The sequence below is a fragment of the Oncorhynchus mykiss genome, chromosome 17, assembly GCF_013265735.2.
Source record: "Oncorhynchus mykiss isolate Arlee chromosome 17, USDA_OmykA_1.1, whole genome shotgun sequence".
NCBI lineage: Eukaryota > Metazoa > Chordata > Actinopteri > Salmoniformes > Salmonidae > Oncorhynchus > Oncorhynchus mykiss.
The window spans coordinates 79,758,302-79,783,757 of record NC_048581.1 but is presented as its reverse complement, the minus strand read 5'-3'; the positions used below and the strand labels follow the sequence as shown (position 1 = coordinate 79,783,757).

The window sequence follows — 25,456 nt, the reverse complement described above, 5'->3', positions numbered from 1 at the left end:
CGTAGAACTGAACTGGTAGATTTAAACTGGATTCAAGGTTACAATAAGCTGAGCTATGTTAATATGTAGCAACCTGTTCACAGCATATTTAATGCTTTCAAGAGCTGTGTCTAAATCGATTCTAAGCTTTGTTGAGACAAGCTTGAATGGAGTCCCGGCTTAGCTAAGGTTAATTTAAGAAAAAGCTATGTTTGCATGGATTCAAAGCTTTGTTGAGCAACCTATATAGATGTTAGATCTTAATTTAATCACCCTGTTGCAGAATAACTTTTCTGCAATGCAGGAAATGTAGAAATTGTAGTGTATTTGAGGTTTAAAAATGTTTGTAATTTCCATTTCGAAATTTCAGATTAGATTTTCCCTTACAAAAAATGTATCAACCCCTACAAAAATGTCCATTCATTATAATCCACATAATAATTCACATTTACTGTTACTGCAGGATAATTTTCCTGCTGTAGCAAATTGGCTCAAATGAAGATCCTACATCTGTACGTGTCTATCTGGAGTCTGAGTAACCTGAGTCTTCTTTATGCAGACTTTGTCTCAGCTGTTTTAAATGTATTTCGTTTTAGTCTGAGCTATAGAGATTTCGGCCATGTTTCTAAGCAGGCTGAGTGGGGCTGGCCTGTGTTTCTGAGCTGAGCTAAGCGCTGTCTGTCTATCAGTAAAATAAGATTTGTACTGCTCTATTCCCCTGATGATGTCAAACACATTATTTACTATGTCAGCGAGAGACACAAGCTGCTTAACACCATTATGCTACAGTTTCAAAGCTACTCCCAAAATAGGGCAGCTATGGGTGTGTGGGTGTGAGTATGTGTGTGTGTCAGCCGTGATGGTGCAGGGCGGGTCTGTGGGAAAGCAGAAACACAGTAGGACACAGAACCAGGGATGCTAGGCACTTTGCTGTCCTGGAAAAGCCACAAGCACAAACGTCTGTCCACTGCTGATAGAGGCTGACATATAGAGGCAAATTAGAATGCACTCATTCCCTTCCAACTGCAATTAAAATCACATTTCACCTGACACAAATGGAGCAGAGATTGATGTAACGTTCTAGACATTTTCCATAGTTTGGTGGGGGGTTATAATGCTAACGTTGAGTTAGTTTGGCATGCTGAGGAGCAAGCAGAGCAGACCGAGTAGTTAGTAGCCGACTAACTAAGCAGAGGCAGAGGCAGACCAATAATCAGGGGTCTCTTTCTGCTGATTATCAGCGGTTCTGCTGTGTGTGGAGGCAGGCCAGCTGCCTGTGAGCCAGTGAGGCGCTTTTCTTAAGCTGGGCCAAGCCGATACGGAGGAAAAGAAGAACTGAGTCCCTGTTGGCCTTGCTGCTGCTCCCACAAGCCCTAGCCCAGTACTTCACTGGCAGACTCCACGCCACCACTCCAACCTGCACGCTGACCCCTGACCTCTGTTCCACTGCTGTCCCTCAGCACTGCTGTGGCACCAAATCCCAGCTTCAAACACAACCAGGGCCTCACTCTCTTGAAACCCCTTCTGAAACCCTAGGACAGAACACAGTCAGGCCAGCCACCAGTACCACTGCCGCCGCCGACACTTAAAAGGTTGATTAACCGAGCATGCCCAGAATGGGCAGAAGTGTGTGGGGGAGGGGTGCACTCCAATTAATTTCAATAATAGAGAACGCCACATCAAAGGTAGAACTTTCACAGCTCTCCACCACTGTGTGCCATTCAGAATAAGGTTTGGAACTATGAAGCGTATTGGCATGACATCAATTTAATGATGAAAATCTTAATTTGATAGAGAGAAGTGTGCATGGAGAGCGAGAAGGGGAGAGAGAAGGAGAGAGAGCTAGACTGCACGCAGTGATGACTTCATTCTGTGGGTAGATGGAGTTGTGAAAGTGGGTTATTGATTCAGCACCCAAACCCAGTCAGAATGTCTGAAGAAGGGCGCTTCGGTGAAGGCCCTAGACCGTAGTAACACCAACAGAGTGGCTGGAGGATTTCATTAAATACTCCAGCTAGACTCTTTATCACAGTGGACTCTAGTGCTTCAATACAGCTGTAGTTATTCATGGGTTAAATGTTAATAACAGGGCACAGCAGACTTCCACTACTGGTTCAACCTCAGCTGCACCACAGTCACATAACATAGTGAAATGCTAAGCTATCATTAACTCCCCATATGTCTTAGGGGAAAACAATGTCACTTTTATACAGACTATTTCTCTTAGGGGTTTGAGTAAAGCACAGAGACGAGAGAGGACAGGGTGGGATCACTTGCAACAGAAGTTATACTGCTGCCACGACTGATCTTTCCACAGATTGTCTTGCTGCATCTGACTGTGGCACCTCTCTCTCTCTCTCTCTCTCTCTCTCTCTCAAGCAAGTGTGGGGGAGAGTGGAGTGGAGTAGAATGGGTTGGAGGGGGCTGTTTTTCAATCTCCAGGCTGATAGTAGTTCCACGGTATGACTGATAAGCCATCAAAGATTGAAGCTGATAGTAATATGACTGTTACGTCATATTTGCCTCATAGATCCAGATGTGTTTTTTCTGCATGGGTTCCATTCTGTAATTACCTCTTGGCTCCTGCCCCCTGATGCCATTCTTTCCCTGTCATTACCCAGTCTCCTGCATGTCAGGGCCAGGTAAGGACCAAATGGACCTGGCTAGTGCTGAACTGAGCCCAGGCACTCGCCCATCCCTGCCCTTCCCTGCCCTCCATCCACCATCAGCTAGACAGCCATCAGCCATGCCCCTGCAACACACCCTCACTCAGAACCTCTCTCTCTCTCTCTCGCTCGTTCTCGTTCTCTGTTATTTAATGGTAATTACTCTACATCATCTAATAACACTATACTACTTAATGACAGTCACTCTCTGCAGCACAGCGATCAACACCATAGTGCCCTCAAAGCTCATCATTAAGCTAAGGACCCTGGGATTAAAAACCTCCCTCTGCAACTGGATCCTGAACTTCCTGACGTGCAGCCCCCAGGTGGTAAGGGAAGGTAACAACACATTCGCCACGCTGATCCTTAACACGGGGGCCCCTCAGAGGTGGTTGCTCAGTCCCCTCCTGTACTCGCTGTTCACTCATGACTGCACGGCCAGGCACGGCCGTTGACACAACCGTGTTAGGCCTGATCACCGACAACGACGAGACAGCCTATAGGAAGGAGGTCAGAGACCTGGCCGTGTGGTACCAGGACAACAACCTCTCCCACAACATGATTAAGACAAAGGAGATGATTGTGGACTACAGGAAAAGGAGAACCGAGCACGCCCCCACTCTCATCAAAGGGACTGTAGTGGAGCAGGTTGAGAGCTTCAAGATCATTGGTGTCCACATCACCAACAAACTAACATGGTCCAAGCACACCAAGGCACTCGTGAAGAGGGCACGACAAAACCTATTCCCCTTCAGGAGACTGAAAAGATATATCTTGGGTCCTCATATCCTCAAAAGGTTCTACAGCTGCACCATCGAGAGCATCCTGACGGGTTGCATCACTGCCTGGTATGGAAACAGCTCGGCCTCCGACCGTAAAACTCTACAGAGAGTAGTTTATACGGTCCAGTACATCACTGGGGCCAGGCTTCCTGCCGTCCAGGACCTCTATACCAGGCGGTGACAGAGGAAGGCCTTAAAAATTGTCAAGGACTCCAGCCACCCTGGTCATACACTGCTATCTCTGCTACCGCACGGCAAGCGGTACCGGAGCGCCAAGTCTACGTCCAACAGGCTTCTAAACAGATTCTACCCTTAAGCAATAAGACTCCTGAACATCTAATCAAATGGCTACCCAGACTATTTGCATTGCCCCCCCCTCTTTTATGCTGCTGCTACTCTCTGTTATTATCTATGCATAGTCACTTTAATAACTCTACCTACAGTACATGTACATATTACCTCAATTATTCGACTAACCGGTGTCTCCGCACATTGACTCTGTACCGGTACCCCCTTGAAGTGGTCACACAATGATTACTATATGTAGGCCTATGTGGTAGCTTTTGACCAATGTTTCAAGCAATGCTTGTAAGCTAATGAAAGTAAACACTATTCAGCCACTCACCGTGTAAATATTTGTTTGCATGACAACATAAAACAGTTAAAATGATTTGTTTGAGCGGCAGGTCTCAAAGCAGGGGAGAGGGTACGGCACTAAATGAGAACAGATTAAAGCTGTGAAATCTGTACCAAACCCCCTCCCCAACACATTACACAACCAATAGAACACAATGGCTTTCTGCGTGGCTGTGATTGTATTTCTGTCCCTTGGTGGCAGTCTGGTAAAAGAGTCTCATTGGAATTCATGAATTAGTTTTCTCACGGCGTAGCACTGTAAAATCAATATATTAACTGTGCCGGGGGGCTAACACTGTCAGGAGATTGTGTTTATGCACCCTGACCCGTTTCTCTGAGTGGCGTGCATTACATTTGAACCGGGGGAATTATCTCCGTACGTTTCAGATGATACACGATGATATAACACTATACATGGAGTGGCCCAGGTTGATCTTATTCTGGAATCTAGTACGTGTGCAGGCGTATGGTTGTGTGTGTAATTGTGAGTGTATGTGTGCATGAGCGCATGTTTCTATAAATATCTCTTTATGTGTGTTTCTGAACGTATATATTGTACTGTATGTATAGAGTACATGTATACGAATCTATGGGTGCAGTTTTGTATGTACATTCTGTGAGTGTGTGGATACTAACAGGGTATGTTTGAGCTGTGTGTGTGTGTGTGTCTGTATGTCTGTGTGTGTGCGTGTATGTGTTTTGTGATGATGGGCTTAGTGCTCATGTGGATGTGGCTGCCAAATGAAGATTAAATTAAGATAAAAATATAGGACGATGTGGCCTAGAGAGCCTGCAGGAAAAAGAGATGTTGTCTTCCTTTTATTTATTAGACTTTTTTTGGTTGATTACTTGAGGGGTTGATACCAAGAGTCACATTCCATATTTTATGTTATGCCCATAGTATGAAACATTATAAATAATTTATATGTTACAGGAAAATGTTTAAAATCAGGAAACAAGACAACATTTGAATTCAGACAATCAAACAGTAGCTATAAAGTTTACTACTATAAACCTAAACTGATTGATTTACAGGTTTGGGTTGAGTTACTGTCTCTTGATCACTTGTTTCATGCTTTATGGAGCCAAGGTCACAATTTACATGCAAATATTCATACTGTGACACAGTCATGGTCATAATTTACAATACAGATAAAGGAGCTGCCTTCCCTTTGACTGAACCACTCCCTACAGGAGGGAGAATGGGAGAGGCAGGCAGGGTGCTGAAAGGGAGGGAAGGAAGGGAGGGAGGGAGCCAGTAGGAAGGGAGTCTGGAGAAGGGAGGGAGCCAGGTGGGAGGGAGCCGGGAGCCAGGTGGGAGGGAGCCGGGAGCCAGGGAGGGAGGGATGGAGCCGGGAGGGAGGAAGGAGGAGGGAGGAAGCCAGGTGGGAGGGAGGAGGGAGCCAGGGAGGGAGGGATGGAGCCAGGTGGGAGGAAGGAGGAGGGAGGGAGCCAGGTGGGAGGGAGCCGGGAGCCAGGTGGGAGGGAGCCGGGAGCCAGGGAGGGAGGGATGGAGCCGGGAGGGAGGAAGGAGGAGGGAGGGAGCCAGGTGGGAGGGAGGAGGGAGGGAGCCAGGTGGGAGGAAGGAGGAGGGAGGGAGCCAGGTGGGAGGGAGGAGGAGGGAGGGAGCCAGGTGGGAGGGAGGAGGAGGGAGGGAGCCAGGTGGGAGGAAGGAGGAGGGAGGGAGCCAGGTGGGAGGGAGCCGGGAGCCAGGTGGGAGGGAGCCGGGAGCCAGGGAGGGAGGGATGGAGCCGGGAGGGAGGAAGGAGGAGGGAGGAAGCCAGGTGGGAGGGAGGAGGGAGGGAGCCAGGTGGGAGGAAGGAGGAGGGAGGGAGCCAGGTGGGAGGGAGGAGGAGGGAGGGAGCCAGGTGGGAGGAAGGAGGAGGGAGGGAGCAAGGTGGGAGGGAGGAGGAGGGAGGGAGCCAGGTGGGAGGGAGCCGGGAGGGAGGGAAGGATGGAGCCGGGAGGGAGGAAGGAGGAGGGAGGGAGCCAGGAAGGAGGGAGGAAGGAGAGAGGAAGGGAGCCAACAGGGATGGAGGGAGCCAGGTGGGAGCCTGGAGGGATCCTTGAGGAAGGGAGCTGGGAGGGAGGGAGCCGGGAGGAAGCCTGGAGGGATCCTTTAGGAAGGGAGCTGGGAGGGAGGGAGCCAGGTGGGAGCCTGGAGGGATCCTTGAGGAAGGGAGCTGGGAGGGAGGGAGCCGGGAGGGAGGCAAGCCCAGAGTCTCAGCTCCTGTTTGGGATTGACAAGGAGCCATAATATTTACAGAGACGGCAGATTGACTTCTGAGAGATCAATATCTGTTATGGCCCAGCATTCCGTCCTGAACCTGGGAGGTAATGGGATCTCTGCAACACTTGGCTAAGAGAACTTCATGCCTGTCTCTCTATATTTATCTCTAGTCTTCTCTCTCTCTCTCTCTCTCAATTGAATTCAATTAAATTAAATTCAATTTAAGGGCTTTATTGGCATGGGAAACATATGTTTACATTGCCAAAGCAAGTGAAGTAGATAATAAACAAAAGTGAAATAAACAATAAAAATGAACAGTAAACATTACACTCACAGAAGTTCCAAAAAAATAAAGACATTTCAAATATATACAGTACTGTAACGATGTGCAAATAGTTAAAGTACAAAAAGGAAAATAAATAAACATGAATATGGGTTGTATTTACAATGGTGTTTGTTCTTCACTGGTTGCCCTTTTTCTTGTGGCAACAGGTCACACATCTTGCTGAGGTGATTGCACACTGTGGTATTTCACCCAGTAGATATGGGAGTTTATCAAAAATGGGTTTGTTTTTCGAATTCTTAGTTGATCTGTGGTAAATATGTGTCTCTAATATGGTCATACATTTGGCAGGTTAGGAAGTGCAGCTCAGTTTCCACCTCATTTTGTGGGCAGTGTGCACATGGCCTGTCTTCTCTTGAGAGCCAGGTCTGCCTACGGCGGCCTTTCTCAATAGCAAGGCTATGCTCACTGAGTCTGTACATAGTCAAAGCTTTCCTTAAGTTTGGGTCAGTCACAGTGGTCAGGTATTCTGCCACTGAGTACTCTCTGTTTAGGGCCAAATAGCATTATAGTTTTTGTTAATTGAGCCTCTCTCTCTCTCTCTCTCTCTCTCTCTCTCTCTCGCTCTCCACCTCTCTCGCTCTCTCTCGCTTTCCACCTCTCTCGCTCTCTCTCGCTTTCCACCTCTCTCGCTCTCCCATTCTCTTCCCTGACTTCCTTTGATAACCTGAACAGACAATATAATGGTCAAATGTCAATAATTAATGTCAGAGCAATTGGAAACTTTCAAGTGTATTGACTGGACCATTAATTTTCTTGAGGCCGTTAGTGGGGGCAGAGCAGACAGACAGACAGACAGACGGGGGGAGGGAGGGAACGAGGGAGGGAGGGAGCCCATCTGTGGAAGCACCGAGCAAGTCAGCCTCATTATCTCCCTTTCCCCGATTTCCTCAAAGGGGAAATAATACACACGCATACTCATACACACACACACACACACACACCCACACGCACACGCACACGCACACGCACACTCATACTCACACACACACACACACACACACACACACACACACACACACACACACACACACACACACACACACACACACACACACAGAGGACCCCAACCGGCACATCTAAAGGTCAGGTCAACCAGCCCTAAACTCATTCCCATAAAGGTGGAGGTCTATTAGGTCACAAACTGTGCATGAAAGCCATCCTTTTATTTCCCTGTGTAAATCACATTTCAGTGTCGGGGGTATGGAGCGTGTTACTGTGATTGCATCTGTGCACTCTCTACTGGTATTTATGAGGATATATAACAGCATATCGCTTAGTATTAGGAGAGGAGTTATTGGTCACTGTGGAGGAGTGCTGATGTTTGTTTGGGTTTGTGGGGGTGCATGCTTATATGTGTATCTACATGTCCAGGCAGTCTGTGTGTTGGAGTGAGAGGATGTGTGTGTGGGCTATTGATGTGCATGTTTACTCATAAGCAGCAGTCCCTGCGGTTATATCCGCGGGGCAGGTGGATTTAGGGTCATGAAATACTGTATTTTGTGGAAGAAGAGCGGGTGGGTGGCGGTCATCGATAAAAAATATGCATTAAAAAATTCATACATTTATAATTCTTGTGCAATTCATATCTATAGCCTACATTGAGGTTTTTCGTTCATCATTTTGATCTGGTGTTAGTGCGTAGCCTAAGCTTCAGGGCCCAACTGTAGCGCGCCAAATACACGGCAATCACCAAATGCTTTCCAGAACTTGGGCAGAAAAGTTCATATCAATCCACTGAGGCAAAAAGGACAATGTCAGAGTTTAATACAATAAGAGAAAATCAACGAAATGAAAAGTGGAAATGAAATAAAATGGAGGGACAGAACAGTAATGCCATTTTTGTGAAAGATTTTGTGAAGTGGTAAAAGAAATGGAAGCAGTTATGTTAGGTGTGATGATTGTGAGGTGCTATACAAATTCAAGAGTCGTCAGACGGGAACTGTAGCCTACTGTTCAGATGGTTTAAATGGAATAGTAGCCTAACTGAAATCTGGACATTGGCTGTAGGTCTATAACCTCTCACGTAGTCTAATATAACATTAACTCCTGCACAATTAAGCATTTCTTGCAGTAAAATGATACACCACATGTACATTTTGACTCATGAACAGGAGTGGAGAAATATGATTTATTTCAGAATCTTGAGAGAATGAATGCACAGTTAGGGATCATCTGTAAAGGTACTATCTTTTATCAGCAACATAAAAGCTGACATGTTAACTGTGACACTAGAGATCCTGGTTCAAATCCAGGCTATGTCGCAACTGGCTGTGACCGGGAGACCCATGGGATGGTGCACAGTTGTCCGGGTGAGGGGAGGGTTTGGCTGACAGGGATGTCCTTATCCCATCGTGCTCTAGCGACTCCTGTGTCGGGCTGGGCGCATGCACACTGACACGGTTGCCAGGTCAGTGTGCATGCGCCCAACATTAGCTGGTAACTATTTCAATACAATGTTTATAATGTCAGTGCGACAACTGTCGATAGACGTAGCTGGTAAATTCGCTCTGGCTATCTACTACAGCCTATTTATTGCCTTACCTCCCTAATCTTACTACATTTGCACACACAGTATATAGATTTTTCTATTGTGTTATTGACTGTATATTGTGTAACTCTGTGTTGTTTGTGTCGCACTGCTTTGTTTTATCTTGGCCAGGTCGCAGTTGTAAATGAGAACTTGTTCTCAACTGGCTTACCTGGTTAAATAAAGGTCAAATATATATTTTTTTAAAAGACAAAGAAGAGCTCTCCAGTAGGTACCAAAATATTCAGGGGCCATTTTCTCAAAAGAGAGGTTACAAGTTTATCAACTTTCAAAGCAGAATTACTTTCCCATTGTTCGACAGGTGTAGTGAATGATATACCATTTTCTAGCTCTGAGTCTTTACTTTTATCCAATGTAAAAAACACAATTTCGAATTTTGCTAAAACCAAATTGAGCCGGTCGGTCACGTATGTGTGTCTGTGTATGTGTTGTTCCCTTGAAAGGTCTATTGCTGTCACCTAACACACACGTGATTGGCTTACTTAATCCAATGGGCTATCTTTCAGCCCCCTGCGATTGGCTGACCCCTCAAGAGAGTGTCACAACCGGACGCAGCGTTAGACCATAATCATACAAGCTTGACCTGACACATCATGGCGCTCCCTGCCACGGTAACGCCTCTGAAGGCTGCATGGGCACAGGTTGCTAGGCAACATGCCACAGGAGCTTACAGATAGGATGGATGGAGAGTCGGAGACCAACAGGCAGAGAGGAGAAACATGGGAGAAATGGCAGTGACAAACATGGAGAACCAGGGGGTGACATGGTGCTCTTCCGTGGAAAACATCCCTCTCTTTCTACCCCTGTCTGAATCCAAAATCTATTCCTTTCTCACAGCTCTCTCTCTTTCTCTGTTTGATTCTTTCTGCCTCAAGGAAGACTCTTCTCATGTGTAAGCAAATTAAAATGGGTTGTCATATCGTATGTTGGAGGCGAATGTACATGTACTGAGAAAAACAAGGACATGATCCTCTTTTCAACATGTCAGCGGTGTACTGCATCACGTTAACACAAACAACCTAATTACGTGGTGTTCATGGGGGGGGGGGGGGGGGGGGGATGGATGGAGTTAGGAACCCTTACTAGAAAAGGCTGCAGTAAAAGTGCAGTAACTGCAGTCAGCTGTCGTACTTTGGACTGCAGAATAGCTGTAGTAAAAAACGCTGTGTTATTTTGGATGCAGCATTTGCCACATAATGCACTCTGACTGCAATCTTTTTTCGTAAGGGACACCCTGCTCTAGGTTGTTCATACTGATATAAATACACTGCACCTTTACTTCCAACTACCTCATCCCAATTACACTATTTATTTATTTATCTTGCTCTTTTGCACCCCAGTATCTCTACTTGCACATTCATCTTCTGCACATTTATCACTCCAGTGTTTAATTGCTATACTGTAATTACTTCACCACCATGGCCTATTTTTTGCCTTACCTCCCTTATCTTACCTCATTTGTACATACTGTATATAGACTTTTTCTACTGTATTATTGACTGTATGTTTGTTTATTCCAATGTGTTGTTGTATGTGTCAAACTGCTTTGCTTTATCTTGGCCAGGTCACAGTTGTAAATGAGAACTTGTTCTCAACTGGCCTACCTGGTTAAATAAGGGTGAAACAAAAAACAAATAAATATACTTGATAAACTTGACAAATACATCTACTTGACAAAAAGTTTAGTTCAGCTTAGCATTAGCTTCTCCCTCACCTTCAACTCAGTCTCAACTTTGAGTAGCTTTTATATGTGTGTGTAACTGTTTGTAATAGCATGTTAATATGGGTGTATAATGAGGCATAATCTTAGTCTCACGACTGACACTAAATTCTTCCGCTGCTCTGTTGTTCGCAACAAACTTTAGTCTGAGACTACCATCATTGAAGTGATTTGTGGTGATTAGTAGGGCGAGAGGGGTGGTACAAAACAAAGTAATGAGTGGTTGGATCGTCTCTAACCAAATCAGACTATCAAAGCCAATGCCAAATTTTCTAAAACGCCTCTTTACCCATTTGTGTTCTGGCTATGGAACAATCCATCGGTTTCTGGACAAATCAGGCAGCCACGAATGTGTTCTCATTCGGTGATGGATCGGGGACGTACTCAGATCCAAACTCATTGTGGATAAGAAACTAAGAAACTATCTGTGGACGTGGAGTAGCATTTGGCTGGAGAATTGTTTTTGTATTTAACATTTTTTAACCTTGCAAGTCAGTTAAGAACAAATTCTTATTTACAATGACGTCCTACCCCGTCCAAACACGGACCAATTGTGTGCCGCCCTATGGGACTTGCAATCAAAGCCGGATGGGATACAGCCTGGAATCGAACCAGGGACTGTAGTGACATTTCTTGCACTGAGATGCAGTGCCTTAGACCGCTGGGCCTCTCAGGAGTCTGAGTAGCCAGGCAACCACACTCTATTTTATTTATATTGATATAAATACATTGCTTCTTTACCTGACAAATAAACCTAGAGTATACTGTAAGTATGTTACAGTGGGAGTTTGTTGTTTGTCTCAGTGCATTGCTGTCCTGCCCATCCAACACCCCTGGCCAATCCCTGGCCTGACCTGAAACAGCCAACCAGGCATAGTTGGAGATGGACACAGAGAGACAGCCAGGGACAGAAACCACCATCAACTCTAATCAACGTGGCTGTCATGATTATGTCCAAGGTGCTTTAATCTGTGCCCAGGCAACAGGCAACTATTCCACAGAGCGACTATGACAGGTGGAGGCAGGATGGAGGGATGGAGGGGTGAGGGGGGGGCTGTTTGGCCGCACACACCCCTGTGCTGTCGAAAACGTCAAACTGGCATCCTCTCTGAACCCTGGCCCTAGCAGAGATCTGAGACACAGTAGGGATTCACAAGCCAAATGGCAGGTGAACACTTAACACAACACAGTAGGGATTCACAAGCCAAATGGCAGGTGAACACTTTACACAACACAGTAGGGATTCACAAGCCAAATGGCAGGTGAACACTTAACACAACACAGTAGGGATTCACAAGCCAAATGGCAGGTGAACACTTAACACAACACAGTAGGGATTCACAAGCCAAATGGCAGGTGAACACTTAACACAACACAGTAGGGATTCACAAGCCAAATGGCAGGTGAACACTTAACACAACACAGTAGGGATTCACAAGCCAAATGGCAGGTGAACACTTAACACAACACAGTAGGGATTCACAAGCCAAATGGCAGGTGAACACTTAACACAACACAGTAGGGATTCACAAGCCAAATGGCAGGTGAACACTTAACACAACACAGTAGGGATTCACAAGCCAAATGGCAGGTGAACACAAAACAACACAGCAATGCTACTATTCCATATCTTATTAGTCACTTGGCTGTGGTCATTGAAGAGAATAAATTAACTGTGGTAACTCACTGAGGTAAATGGGGGTTAGATAATGCTTTAACCTCAACGGCCTGAAACAAAGGACAGCACTATTCTATTAAAGGGAGTCTGAGGAACTCATGGAATCCATTTTTATGTCTCCAGTATGAAGGAAGTTAGAGGTAGTTTTGTGAGCCAATGCTAACTAGTGTTTGCACAATGCCTGGAAGTCTATGGTATCTACTAGCATGCTAGCAGTTACTATAGATTTCCAGACATTGCGTTAATATTAGGTAGCAACTTCCTTCAAACAGCACGCAGACATAAAAATGGTATCCACAAATTAATCTCAATCTGGCGACGGAGAAGTAGACATAGGGCTTCATTGCCCTGAAGTATCCCTTTAAGTTCGAAGGAAAGAGGGACAACTAAGGTTCATGGTAGACTAAGCCTGCAGGAACACAATATAGGATTGGTTACATTAGATTTCCCACTACAAGACAATGACAGAGTTCTAATTCCAAATATTTAAATATGTGGGGCTTGAATATTTGATACCAGAATATCTGGCATTCTATAGAATGTGCATCAGGAACAATAAAATGTGTTTATAATGCATATTGCTTTAATGTTATTGTTTATTGCTTTTAATGTTGCAAGTCTATTGGAAGCATATACTATTTGAACCATTCATATCTAACCAAATAATGTTATTGTCCTCAGATTGAATAGCATATCCTAGAATAAAGCAGGATTCTGTAGAAAAGAAACATTAAACCACAGCAAATTCTCCAGTGTTAAATCAACACTGACAGTCTTACATTTAACACTGGGCCAGTGTCTATACGGGGCCACACTTTTGAGTGTTAAATGAACACTGCTTAGTGCTGACACTGTTAAACTTTGTCAGTGTTAGGGAATTAACACTTTCAGTGTTATGAAATTATACCTGATATAGTATTTTTAACACTAGGAAGTGTATGTAGTTTACACCAATGGTGTTATTCAATAACCAAGTGGTCCGTATCTCTTGACAAGGTCATTCGGAGAAGAAAATCAACCTATACGCTGACTCGGTGAGTGCGTTTATAAAGAAATGCACTGGAGATGTTGTACCCACTGTGACTATTAAAACCAGAAACCGTGGATAGATGGCAGCATAAGTGCTAAACTGAAAGCGCGATCCATCGCATTTAACCATGGAAAGAGGTCTGGGAATATGACTGAATATAAACAGTGTTGTTATTCCCTATGCAAGGAAATCAAACAAGCAAAATCCTAGTACACGGACAAGGTGGAGTCGCAATTCAACGGCTCAGACAAGAGACGTATTCGGCAGGGTCTACAGGAAATCACTGCCTACAAAAAGAAAACCACACACGCCACGGACAGCGAAGTCACGCTTCCAGACAAACTAAACGCCTTCTTTGCCCGCTTTGAGGATAACACAGTACCACCGTCGCGGCCCGCTAACAAGGACTACGCCCCATATTCAATCGCTCCCTATCCCAGTCTGTTGTCCCCACATGCTTCAAGGTGGCTACCATTGTTCCTGAAACCAAGAATGCAAAGATAACTGAACTAAATGACTACTGCCCCGTAGCACTCACTTCTGTCATTATGAAGTGCTTTGAGAGGCTAGTCAAGGATCATAACACCTTACCGGCTACCCTACACCTACTTCAGTTTGCATACTGCCCCAACAGGTCCACAGACGATGTAATCGCCATCACACTGCACGCTGCCCTATCCCATCTGGACAAAAGGAATACCTATGTAAGAATGCTGTTCATTGACTACAGCTCAGCATTCAACACCATAGTACCCTCCAAGCTCATCATCAAGCTGGAGGCCCTGGGTCTCAACCCTGCCCTGTGCAATTGGGTCCTGGACTTTCAGACAGGCCGCTCCAGGTGGTGAAGGAAACAACATCTCTATTTCGCTGATCCTCAACACTGGGGTCCAAACAAGGGTGCGTGCTCAGCCCCCTCATGTACTCCCTGTTCCCCCACGACTGCGTGGCCATGCACGCCTCCAACTCAATAATCAAGTTTGCAGATGACAGTTGTGGGGTTGATTACCAACAACGACGAGACAGCCTACAGGGAGGAGGTGGGGGCACTCGAAGTGTGGTCTCAGGAAAACAACCTCTCAATCAACATCAACAAAGCAAAGGAGATGATCGTGGACTTCAGGAAACAGCAGAGGGAGCACCCCCCTATCCACATCGAAGGGACAGCAGTGGAGAAGGTGGAAAGTTTAAGTTCCTAGGCATACACATCACAGACAAACTGAAATGGTCCACTCACACAGACAGTGTGGTGAAGAAGACGCAACAGCGCCTTATCAACCTCAGGAGGCTGAAGAAATTTGGCTTGTCACCCAAAACCCTGACAAACTTTTACAGATGCACAATCGAGAGCATCCTGTCGGGCTGTATCACAGCCTGGTACGGCAACTGCACCGCCCTCAACCGCAAGGCTCTCCAGAGGGTGGTGCGGTCTGCACAAAGCATCACCGGGGGCAAACAATCTGCTCTCCTTGACACCTACAGCACCCGATGTCACACGAAGGCCAAAAAGATCATCAAGGACATCAAGAACCCGAGCCACTGCCTGTTCACACCGCTCCCATCCAGAAGGTGAGGTCAGTACAGGTGCATCAAAGCTGGGACCGAGAGACTGAAAAACAGCTTCTATCTCAAGGCCATCAGACTGCTAAACAGCAATCACTAACTCAGAGAGGCTGCTGCCTACATTGAGACTCAATCGCTGGCCACTTTAATAAATGGATCACTAGTTACTTTATACAATGCCACTCTAAATAATGGCACTAATAATGTTTACATATCTTACATTGCTCATATCACATGTATATACTGCATTTTATACCATCTATTGCACCTTGCCTATGCCATTCGGCCATTGCTCATCCATATATTTATACGTAGATGTTCTCATTCACCCCCTTTAGATTTGTGTGTATTAGGTAGTTGAGGAATTGTTAGATTACTTGTTAGATATTACTGCACTGTCAGAACTAGAAGCAGAAGCATTTCGCTACACTCGCATTAACATCTGCTCCCCATGTGTATATGACAAATAACATTTGATTTGATTTCAGTGTTGGGTTAAGGACATTACAATAATATTTAAATGTTTACAAGTCTTTGCCACATGGTTTTATGTACGCATTTATAAAGACTTCAAAACCGCCAGCAGACATGCTCAAACTTTTATGAACATAACCATAGACCACTTAAACTGGTACAACATTTCCACTCACGGGTGGCCAAAAATACCTAATTGAAAGCCACACCCCCACTAAGCCACATCTTCAATATGATTTCCCTGTGTGCCTTGCCTTTTCGAGTGAATTGGAGAGTTACCATCAATGATGAGAATGGCGCCGGAGGGAATGGCAGTTATTTTATGGACTCCTGACCAATTGTGCTATTTTGTATATTTTTGTGTTGATCTTCTTTTGTTTATAATGTTTCCACTATCGTTTTCTATGACCAAAAAGAGCTTCTAGACATCAACAGCTATCACTAACTTCGATTTGGTCAATGACTTCTACTTCAATGAATCGGAGGCGAAAGACATAAATGAAACGCTAATTAGCTGCAAATGTGGCTATTATAAAGAACTACAAATGCCATGATGATCTGGATGAGACTGCTGAATTGAGGCAAAGGTAAGAATTTCTTAATTAACTATCTAATGTTAGCTAAATGTAGTAATAAATTGGCTAAATTTCTTTAAATTGACAATTCTGTAAACTTGTGCAAGTTTTAAGTTGACACAATACCTGTTAGCAAAGGTATCAGCTAGAGATGACGTGCAGGAGCTTTCAGGGATTTGTAGTTTTGCATGATGCCTACTTGAACGCTAATTAGCATTTTCAAATATGAGCGTAAATAGAGCCAAATAAAAATAAAAGTCACCTCGTCTGAGAGAGTTTTACACAGTTAACAAAACGTCAAGCCAGGGTAAGCCTACACGAAACACAGCCTAAAATCCCTTATGGGAAAATAAATGGTGGAAAAACGATTGGAACCATTTCCCTGTTTAACCACTAGGTTTTAGTGGGTATTATGACAACTCCACTGTGAGGCTCTATAGAGGCCGGTGCGCAGGCACCCTGGTGAGACTACAGAAGCAAAATAAAAAAATCTCCTCTTCTATTGGCGAAAACAAACTAACTGAATAGTTTAGAAAAATGTATGCTATTTATCTTTGTGTAGCATAAGATTAATCAATCAATGCAAAAACAATCACATGCAAAAACACAGATATTAAAAACAATCTCAAAAAATCTACCTGCAGTAGAGCATGCTGGGAAATATGATAAAGATGGGCGTAGTTTTGATGAGACTGCTTTACTCTCCACAGGGTAAAACAATAACTCTGCTTATAAACACCAACACTAAGGGTAGTTTTACATCACTGAGTGCTAATTTAACTCGTACAGAGTAAATGTAATTCCTGAATCAACACTAGAAATGTAACACTGAAAAATCAACACCGATCAATTTGCAGTGTACCCACCATGGCCGCCTGCGGACGTCATACAGGTCAATCTTATTGGGTGCTCTCCATGGAGTGGCTGGAAAAAGGAGGAAATGTAAAACATCATTCTGAACATCAGCTTGATCTTTTCTATTTATAGTTCAAGTTGATAATACCCTTATTATTAACGATCCGGGACCTACCTGGGTAATATCTTGTGACCCCCGTGGCGCTGCCGAACACCTGCCAGCGCAGAGAGCTGTCCTCCCGGCGGTTATCAATGAATACCCTCTCCAGAGCCTGGGTCCAGTTCAGCTCATTCAGGATGACTGGTGCTGCAGGACAGGATGAGAGGAGAGGAGGACACACTGTCAGCACAGTGGGTACAGTACAGCACAATCAACATGGCAATGACCACACTAGCACTGGGGATAGAGCAGATCACAAACTTATACTGGGTGTCCAGGATAATGAAGAGGTAATCCAAGACAATATGATGTCCTACAGGCCCTAGTTTTGTCACACCTGGACTACTGTCCAGTCGTGTGGTCAGGTGCCACAAAGAAGGAAAATTACAATTGGCCCAGAACAGGGCAAAATGGTTGGCCCTTAAATGTACACCGAGACCTAACATTAATAATATGCATGTCAATATCTCCTGGCTCAAAGTAGAGAAGAGATTGACGTCATCAATAGAGATTGACGTCATCAATAGAACTATTAACGTGTTGAATGCACTGAAATGTCTGTTTAAACTACCAGCACACAGCTCAGACAGCCATGCATACCCCACAAGAAATGCCACCAGAGGTCTCTTTACAGTCCCAAAGTCCAGAACAGACTACGGAAGGCGCACAGTACTAAACAGAGAGATGACTACATGGAACTCTATTCCACATCAGGTTTTTATTTATTTTTTGTTTCACCCTTATTTAAGGCTAGTTGAGAACAAGTTCTCATTTACAGCTGCGACCTGGCCAAGATAAAGCAAAGCAGTGCAACACAAACAACAACACAGAGTTACACATGGAATAAACAAACAAAGTCAATAATAAAATTGAAAAAGTCTATATACAGTGTGTGCAAATGAGGTAGGATAAGGGAGGCAAGGCAATAAATAGGCCATGGTGGCGAAATAATTACAATATAGAAATTAAACACTGGAGTGATAGATGTGCAGAAGATGAATGTGCAAGTGGAGATACTGGGGTGCAAAGGAGCAAAATAAATAAAATAAATAACAGTATGGGGATGAGGTAGTTGGATGGGCTATTTACAGATGTGCTATGTATAGGTAGGTGCCTGTGATCTGTGAGCTGCTCTGACAGCTGGTGCTTAAAGTTAGTGAGGGAGATATGAGTCTCCAGCTTCAGTGATTTTTGCAGTTCGTTCCAGTCATTGGCAGCAGAGAACTGGAAGGAAAGGCGGCCAAATAGGAATAGGCTTTGGGGGTGGCCAGTGAAATATACCTGCTGGAGTGCGTGCTACGAGTGGGTGCTGCTATGGTGACCAGTGAGCTGAGATAAGGCGGGGCTTTACCTAGCAAAGACTTATAGATGACCTGGAGTCGGTGGGTTTGGCGACGAATATGAATCGAGGGCCAGCCAACGAGAGCATACAGGTCACAGTGGTGGGTAGTATGGGGCTTTGGTGACAAAACGGATGGCACTGTGATAGACTGCATCCAATTTGCTGAGTAGAGTGTTGGCGGCTATTTTGTAAATGACATCGCCAAAGTCAAGGATCGGTAGGGTATTCAGTTTTACGAGGGTATGTTTGGCAGCATGAGTGAAGGATGCTTTGTTGCGAAATAGGAAGCCGATTCTAGATTTAATTTTGGATTGGAGATGCTTAATGTGAGTCTGGAAGGAGAGTTTACAGTCTTACCAGACATCTAGGTATTTGTGGTTGTCCACATATTCTAAGTCAGAACCGTCCAGAGTAGTGATGCTGGACAGGCAGGCAGGTGTCATGACGTTGGCTTGGGGGTAGGTTTATGACCGTCATAAATACCTCTTTCCCCCTTTTTCCTCTCTCTACCCTACTGATGTTACATTTGCAAAATCCTTGCAGGCCCGCCTCTGTGAAGGAACATGGGCTATAAAACTTTTCAAATACACCCTCCTCTCCCTTCCTATATGAGCCTTTGACGACAATGTAACCTCCTGTTCTGAGGACGTGAGGACGACGGTCTGATGTCAGAATGGTTCAGATAATAACAACAGAACGAAGCCAACATCAGCGTGAGCTTAGCACCAGCCCCTTAGCAACAGTTAGCAACAGCCCCTGCAAACGAGGGTTAGGAAGGAACAGACAGAGTATCCCGTCTACCACAAAACAACGTTACTTCAACGTAACCAATTTACCAGTAGAGACATTCTCCAAAGGACTCGGTTGGGCAACACGGCCTTCCATCTACAGCCAACCTACCGAAGCACAGCTCAGAGTAAATATTTATTGCATTTCCCTTTTCCATATGGGCAGTACTTTAGAATGCATAAGATACTGTATTTACGATAGCACAGCTTTGCTCTTTGTTACTCAGTCTTCCCGCTCTTTCACCAAAACCCAGCCCCTTTTCTTTTGTGTAACAAGCTGTCATATCTGTTCCGCCCACTAGGGACAATTTTCCTTTATGACGTAATTTGTAATCACGTTATGATTTAATTATGTGTATGTGTAATTCTGTGTGATTAGTTAGGTATTTAGGAAATAAATAATTAAACCCAATTTTGTATTTCTGATTCAACTTGTGAGCCAGGGTTTGTGCAGATAACCAAGAATTTGCAATTTTCAGATGAGACTGAATTAAGATGACTATTAATATTGCCTGCTATTGATGTAAAATATTACTAGGTCTTTAAGAGTTTATTTGGAAGATAACAGCTCTATAAATATTATTTTGTGGTGCCCGACTCTCTAGTGAATTACATTTACATGATTAGCTCAATCAGGTAATATTAATTACGGATAAATTATTTTATAGAATAGCATGTCATATCACTTAATCCGGCATAGCCAAAGACAGAACACAGGTGTGGGCAGCGATCGGTTGAAGAGCATGCATTTAGTTTTACTTGCATTTAAGAGCAGAGCAGGTAACTCATGCAAGCAATAACATTTGTTTAAAAAAACAGATACAAATACACCTTACGGAACAGCGGGGACGGTAATGAAACACACACACACTCTACACACACACACTCTACAAACACACACGTACACTTGGATTTTGTGTTGTAGATATGTGGTAGTAGGGTAGCGGCCTGTGGTCACATACCTAATGTGTTGTGAAATCTGTTGTGAATGTAATACAATGTTTTTAATTGTATATAACTGCCTATATAACTGCCTTAATTTTGCTGGACCCCAGGAAGAATAGCTGCTGCCTTGGCAGGAACTAATGGGGATCCATAGTAAATACAAATACAAATAGAAATATCTCTTCTGGCTGAATGGCTCTGTCCCATCTGCCAGTGTGGTCTGACTCCATCAGCATGTACAGTATACTGTATATGTAGTGAGCTGGCCCAGACCCAGAGAGAGCAGTGTGTCTGGGACATCAAATGAAAAATCAAATCAAACCAAATCTTATTTGTCACCTACACATATTTAGCAGATGCTGTCACGGGTGTAGCGAAATGCTTATGTTCCTAAGTCCAACAGTGCAGTAATACCTAGCAATACAAAACAATATACACAAATCCCCCAAATAAAATAATGTAATTAAGATATATAGAAATATTAGGGAGTCTGGAATATAAAGATATATGTACACTGAGTGCACAAAATATTAGGAAAACCTTCAAGGTGTCAAAAGCGTTCCATAGGGTTGCTGGCCCATGTTGGTTCCCACAGTTGTGTCAAGTTGGCTGGATGTCTTTTGGTTGGTGAACCTTTCTTGATACACATGGAAAACTGTTGACCGTGAAAAACCAAGCAGTGTTGCAGTTCTTGACACACTCAAACCAGTGTGCCTGGCACCATTCCACGGCACTTACATCTTTTGTCTTGCCCTTTCACCCTCTGAATGGCACACATGCACAATCCATGTCTCAATTATCTCAAGTCTTAAAAATCCTTCTTTAACCTGTCTCCTCCCCTTCATCTACCCTAATTGAAGTGGATTTGCCACATCAATAAAGGATCATAGGTTTCCCTGGTTTCACCTGGTTTCACCTGGTCAGTGTTATGTTATGGAAAGAGCATGGTTCCTAGTGTGTGTGTGTGTGTGTGTGTAACTTAAAGTCAGAGCTATATCTCACAAGTCGATTGTACTTTATGAAAGGGATTTATGGGCCTGATCACCCATTTAACCAGAACTGGAAAACATGTTGAATGTTAAACTCATGTCCACATATATTCCACCATCATCATGTCGCTCTCCCTCTCTCTCCTTCTATTACCACTCTTGCACTTTATATACTACTTTGTATCCTGTGAGTGCTATAATGCCCCTCTCCTAACACTCCCCCCCACCCCACCCAATTCCTCATCTCCCCATTACCCGTGATCTGCTACCATATGAAAGGCTTTCAGTTCTTTGCCCAATACCTGTCCTGCTATTTATCTCTAACTTTGCATCCTGTGCATGCCACCAACCCCCCTGCAACAGAGAAAGGCTTTCAGTTCCTGTTTAATAGCTGAGCTGGAGTCAGAAGATGGGGCACGCAATCAGAGGTATAATGGGCTCTTGATTAAAGGAGAAACAGGACGAGGCGCTGAGCTGAGCATAACTTCACTGGCTTTCCTGATTTAATTACTCAGCCAACCACAGCTAGATAAGCCGCTGAACCACCAAGTCCAGCCTTCTCCCCTTCTCGTTTGAATTTCACACAAATAAACAATCATTATCCACTTTTCCCATGATTTTCAATTACTGCTCTGAGTTGCTGACGAACTGTCAGGTTAGAGAGAGAGAGAAGGGGCTCGATCTGCCCTCTCCCACACCCTTGCCCTCACCCCCACCCTCGCCCGACCCTCACTCCCAGCCTCGCCCTGACCTGCCCCACTCTCCACCCTCGCCCTCGCCCCCTCCCTTACCCTTTCCCGACCTGCCCCCACCTTCACCCTTGACCTCACCCCCACCCTCACCCTCGCTCCGACCTGCTTGCTTGCAAGCATGGCCCTTGCGCACTTTGTGGCATGGCCCTTGAGCACTTTGTGAGGCTCATCTTTCTAAGAAACAGGCCTCTCTCTGAAATCTGGAAAAGGTGAAACTGCCGATGCTCTCCAGGCCATGGTACTCCAGCAATCATCCCTAGCAGCAGATCCCTAATGGAACCTAATGTTATATCAGACACAATAAACGATTTCATTTGCTGCTCTTCATTAGTGTGTATATATATATATATATATACACTATATATATACACACACGCACTTACTTCAAGGTGCCGGGAACGTGGCACAGGCTCTGATGAACAGCGATCAAAATGTATCTTTGCCTTCTGTTTAATATTAGTGCTGAGCGATTAGTGCTTTTTGAGGTCTGTTCAGTTTCGGTTCGATTATTAAAAAATAATCACAGTTTTCCATTTCTGTTTAGATTATTTGGGTTGAATGCTGTAACAGCACAGAATAAAACAATTACTAAAAGTCCCATGATGGTAGTGACTTCCCATTACTGCTTATCACTTTTTAACCATCATTTATTCACATTACCTTATTTTAATATAATATTTCAGTTGTTGTGTATATTACATTTGATTTATTTGATGACTTTACTATTTCAGTCATCTCATCTCTATAGAGCTGCTGCCTATTCTGTCTAACAAAAAGTTCTTCAAAGTAAATAAGGCATAGTTTTATGCCTGCTGAATACCAACTATCAATCACTTAGATCATGTATTTTCAGGTAGAGATACCTTGCAAAGCAACAGCTGCTCTCTATATCGCCTCACGATCCCGCATTCCTGTCTCTCTTCTGTAGCAGGTGTAAAAGAAACACAGACCTGACAACTAGATGCACAATGGATAATGGTCATTGTAGCAAATTACCACATTTGATGCACTAAATTATGAAGAATAATGGCCTGTTGGAAACTACAACTCCCTGCTACATATCACAGATCCGATTTATCTCTAGAAGAAGAAAAGCAAATACAAAGTGGAATTCAAATCATTTCACCTGTCAGTCAATTAGTTGTTAAAAAAATGAAAAAATAACCTACATTTTGGTTAATCACACAGCACAACTTAATCTTAATCCAGCATTATAGAAGGCTGCTAATTCACACACAGACAGACACGTCTGGTGTGATATATTACAGGCGGGAATACAAACGATCCCACATAACAAATACATTTGGGATGATAGAACTAGCTATTAAATGGATAAGGCCTTAGAAGAAGTAATAACCATTATTATCGTCATCATCTTCATGAAGATCTTTTTACTGTTCCTCTGAAGAGTGGCCAAGAGATCTAACTGCACCCTGCTGGTAACAGAAAATACATTCTCCATACAATAGAACCAGCTATATATACAGGGGTGGTAATAGAACCTATATTATCCATACAATAGAACCAGCTATATATATATAGTGGTGGTAATAGAACCTATATTCTCCATACAATAGAACCAGCTATATATACAGTGGTGGTAATATAACCTATATTCTCCATACAATAGAACCAGCTATATATATAATGGTGGTAATAGAACCTATATTCTCCATACAATGGAACCAGCTATACAGTGGTGGTAATAGAACATCATTTCTCCATACAATAGAACCAGTTATATATACAGTGGTGGTAATAGAACCTCTATTCTACATTCAATAGAACCAGCTATATAGTGGTGGTAATAGAACCTAATTTCTCCATACAATAGAACCAGCTGTGGTGGTAATATAACCTATATTCTAAATACAATAGAACCAGCTATAAATACAGTGGTGGTTATAGAAACTCTATTCTAAATACAATAGAACCAGCTATATATACAGTGGTGGTAATAGAACATCTATTCTAAATACAATAGAACCAGCTATATATACAGTGGTGGTAATAGAACATCTATTCTAAATACAATAGAACCAGCTATATATACAGTGGTGGTAATATAACATCTATTCTAATTACAATAGAACCAGCTATATAGTGGTGGTAATAGAACCTCATTTCTCCATACAATAGAACCAGTTGTGGTGGTAATATAACCTATATTCTAAATACAATAGAACCAGCAATATATACAGTGGTGGTTATAGAACCTCTATTCTAAATATATACAGTGGTGGTAATAGAACCTCATTTCTCCATACAATAGAACCAGTTGTGGTGGTAATAAAACCTATATTCTAAATACAATAGAACCAGCAATATATACAGTGGTGGTTATATAACCTATATTCTAAATATATACAGTGGTGGTAATAGAACATCTATTCTAAATACAATAGAACCAGCTATATATACAGTGGTGGTAATAGAACATCTATTCTAAATACAATAGAACCAGCTATACAGTGGTGGTAATAGAACCTCTATTGTAAATACAATAGAACCAGCTATACAGTGGTGGTAATAGGACCTCAATTCTCCATACAATAGAACCAGCTATACAGTGGTGGTCTATCCGTCACCACCTCCACGCACCAGCCCTCCGGTGGCAGCCCCCCGCATGGGGCTGTCTCTCCGTCTCATCCCTACAGGTGCTCCCTCCTGTCCATCGCTGCCGGTGCCTTCCTCCTCTCCAGTGCTGCCGGAGTCTCCTGCCTGTTCGGCGCTACCAGAGCTCCCGCCCTCAGTCCAGAGGCGCTAGAGCCCCTCATTCCAGAGGCGCCAGAGCTACTCAGTCCAGCGCTGCCAGAGCCTTCCTCTCCAGCGTTGCGGGAGCTTCCTGTCTGCCCAGCGCCATCTGAGCCACCCGTCTGCCCAGCGCCGCCTGAGCCACCCGTCTGCCCAGCACCGCCTGAGCCACCCGTCTGCCCAGCGCCGCCTGAGCCGCCCGTCTGCCCAGCGCCGCCAGTGCCGCCAGTCTGCAAGGAACCGCCAGTGCCGCCAGTGCCGCCAGTCTGCAAGGAGACGCCAGTGCCGCCAGTCTGCCAGGGGCCGCCAGTGCCGCCAGTGAGCCAGGGGCCGCCAGTGCCGCCAGTCAGCCAGGGGCCGCCAGTACCGCCAGTCAGCCAGGGGCCGCCAGGGGCCGCCAGTGCCGCCAGTCAGCCAGGGGCCGCCAGTGCCGCCAGTCAGCCAGGGGCCGCCAGCAGCCCCTCAGTCCAGCGGGGTCATTTAGAGGGTTCGCCATGGTTAGGAGGCCACGGAAGCAGACAATAAGGCGGACTAAGACAATGGTGAAGTGGGGTCCGCGTCCCGCGCCAGAGCCCACCCAGACCCTCCCCTATAGCTTAAGGTTTTGCGGCCGGAGCACCTTTGGGGGGGGGGGGGGGGGGGGG

At 44.5% G+C, this 25,456-nt stretch overlaps 1 protein-coding gene across 4 annotated transcripts in view; it reads right to left on the bottom strand.

Moving 5' to 3' along the window:
* The window catches only part of LOC110493268 (voltage-dependent calcium channel subunit alpha-2/delta-2), a 296,498-nt gene that overhangs the window by 60,556 nt on the left and 210,486 nt on the right, over positions 1-25,456 (bottom strand). For all 4 annotated transcript variants that reach the window (XM_036948226.1, XM_036948229.1, XM_036948227.1 and 1 more), the window contains 2 exons: positions 17,258-17,389; positions 17,094-17,151 (listed from right to left, as the gene is read on the bottom strand). In XM_036948226.1, the coding sequence (XP_036804121.1) occupies positions 17,094-17,151; positions 17,258-17,389 (190 nt within the window). The remainder of the gene's footprint in view (positions 1-17,093; positions 17,152-17,257; positions 17,390-25,456) is intronic.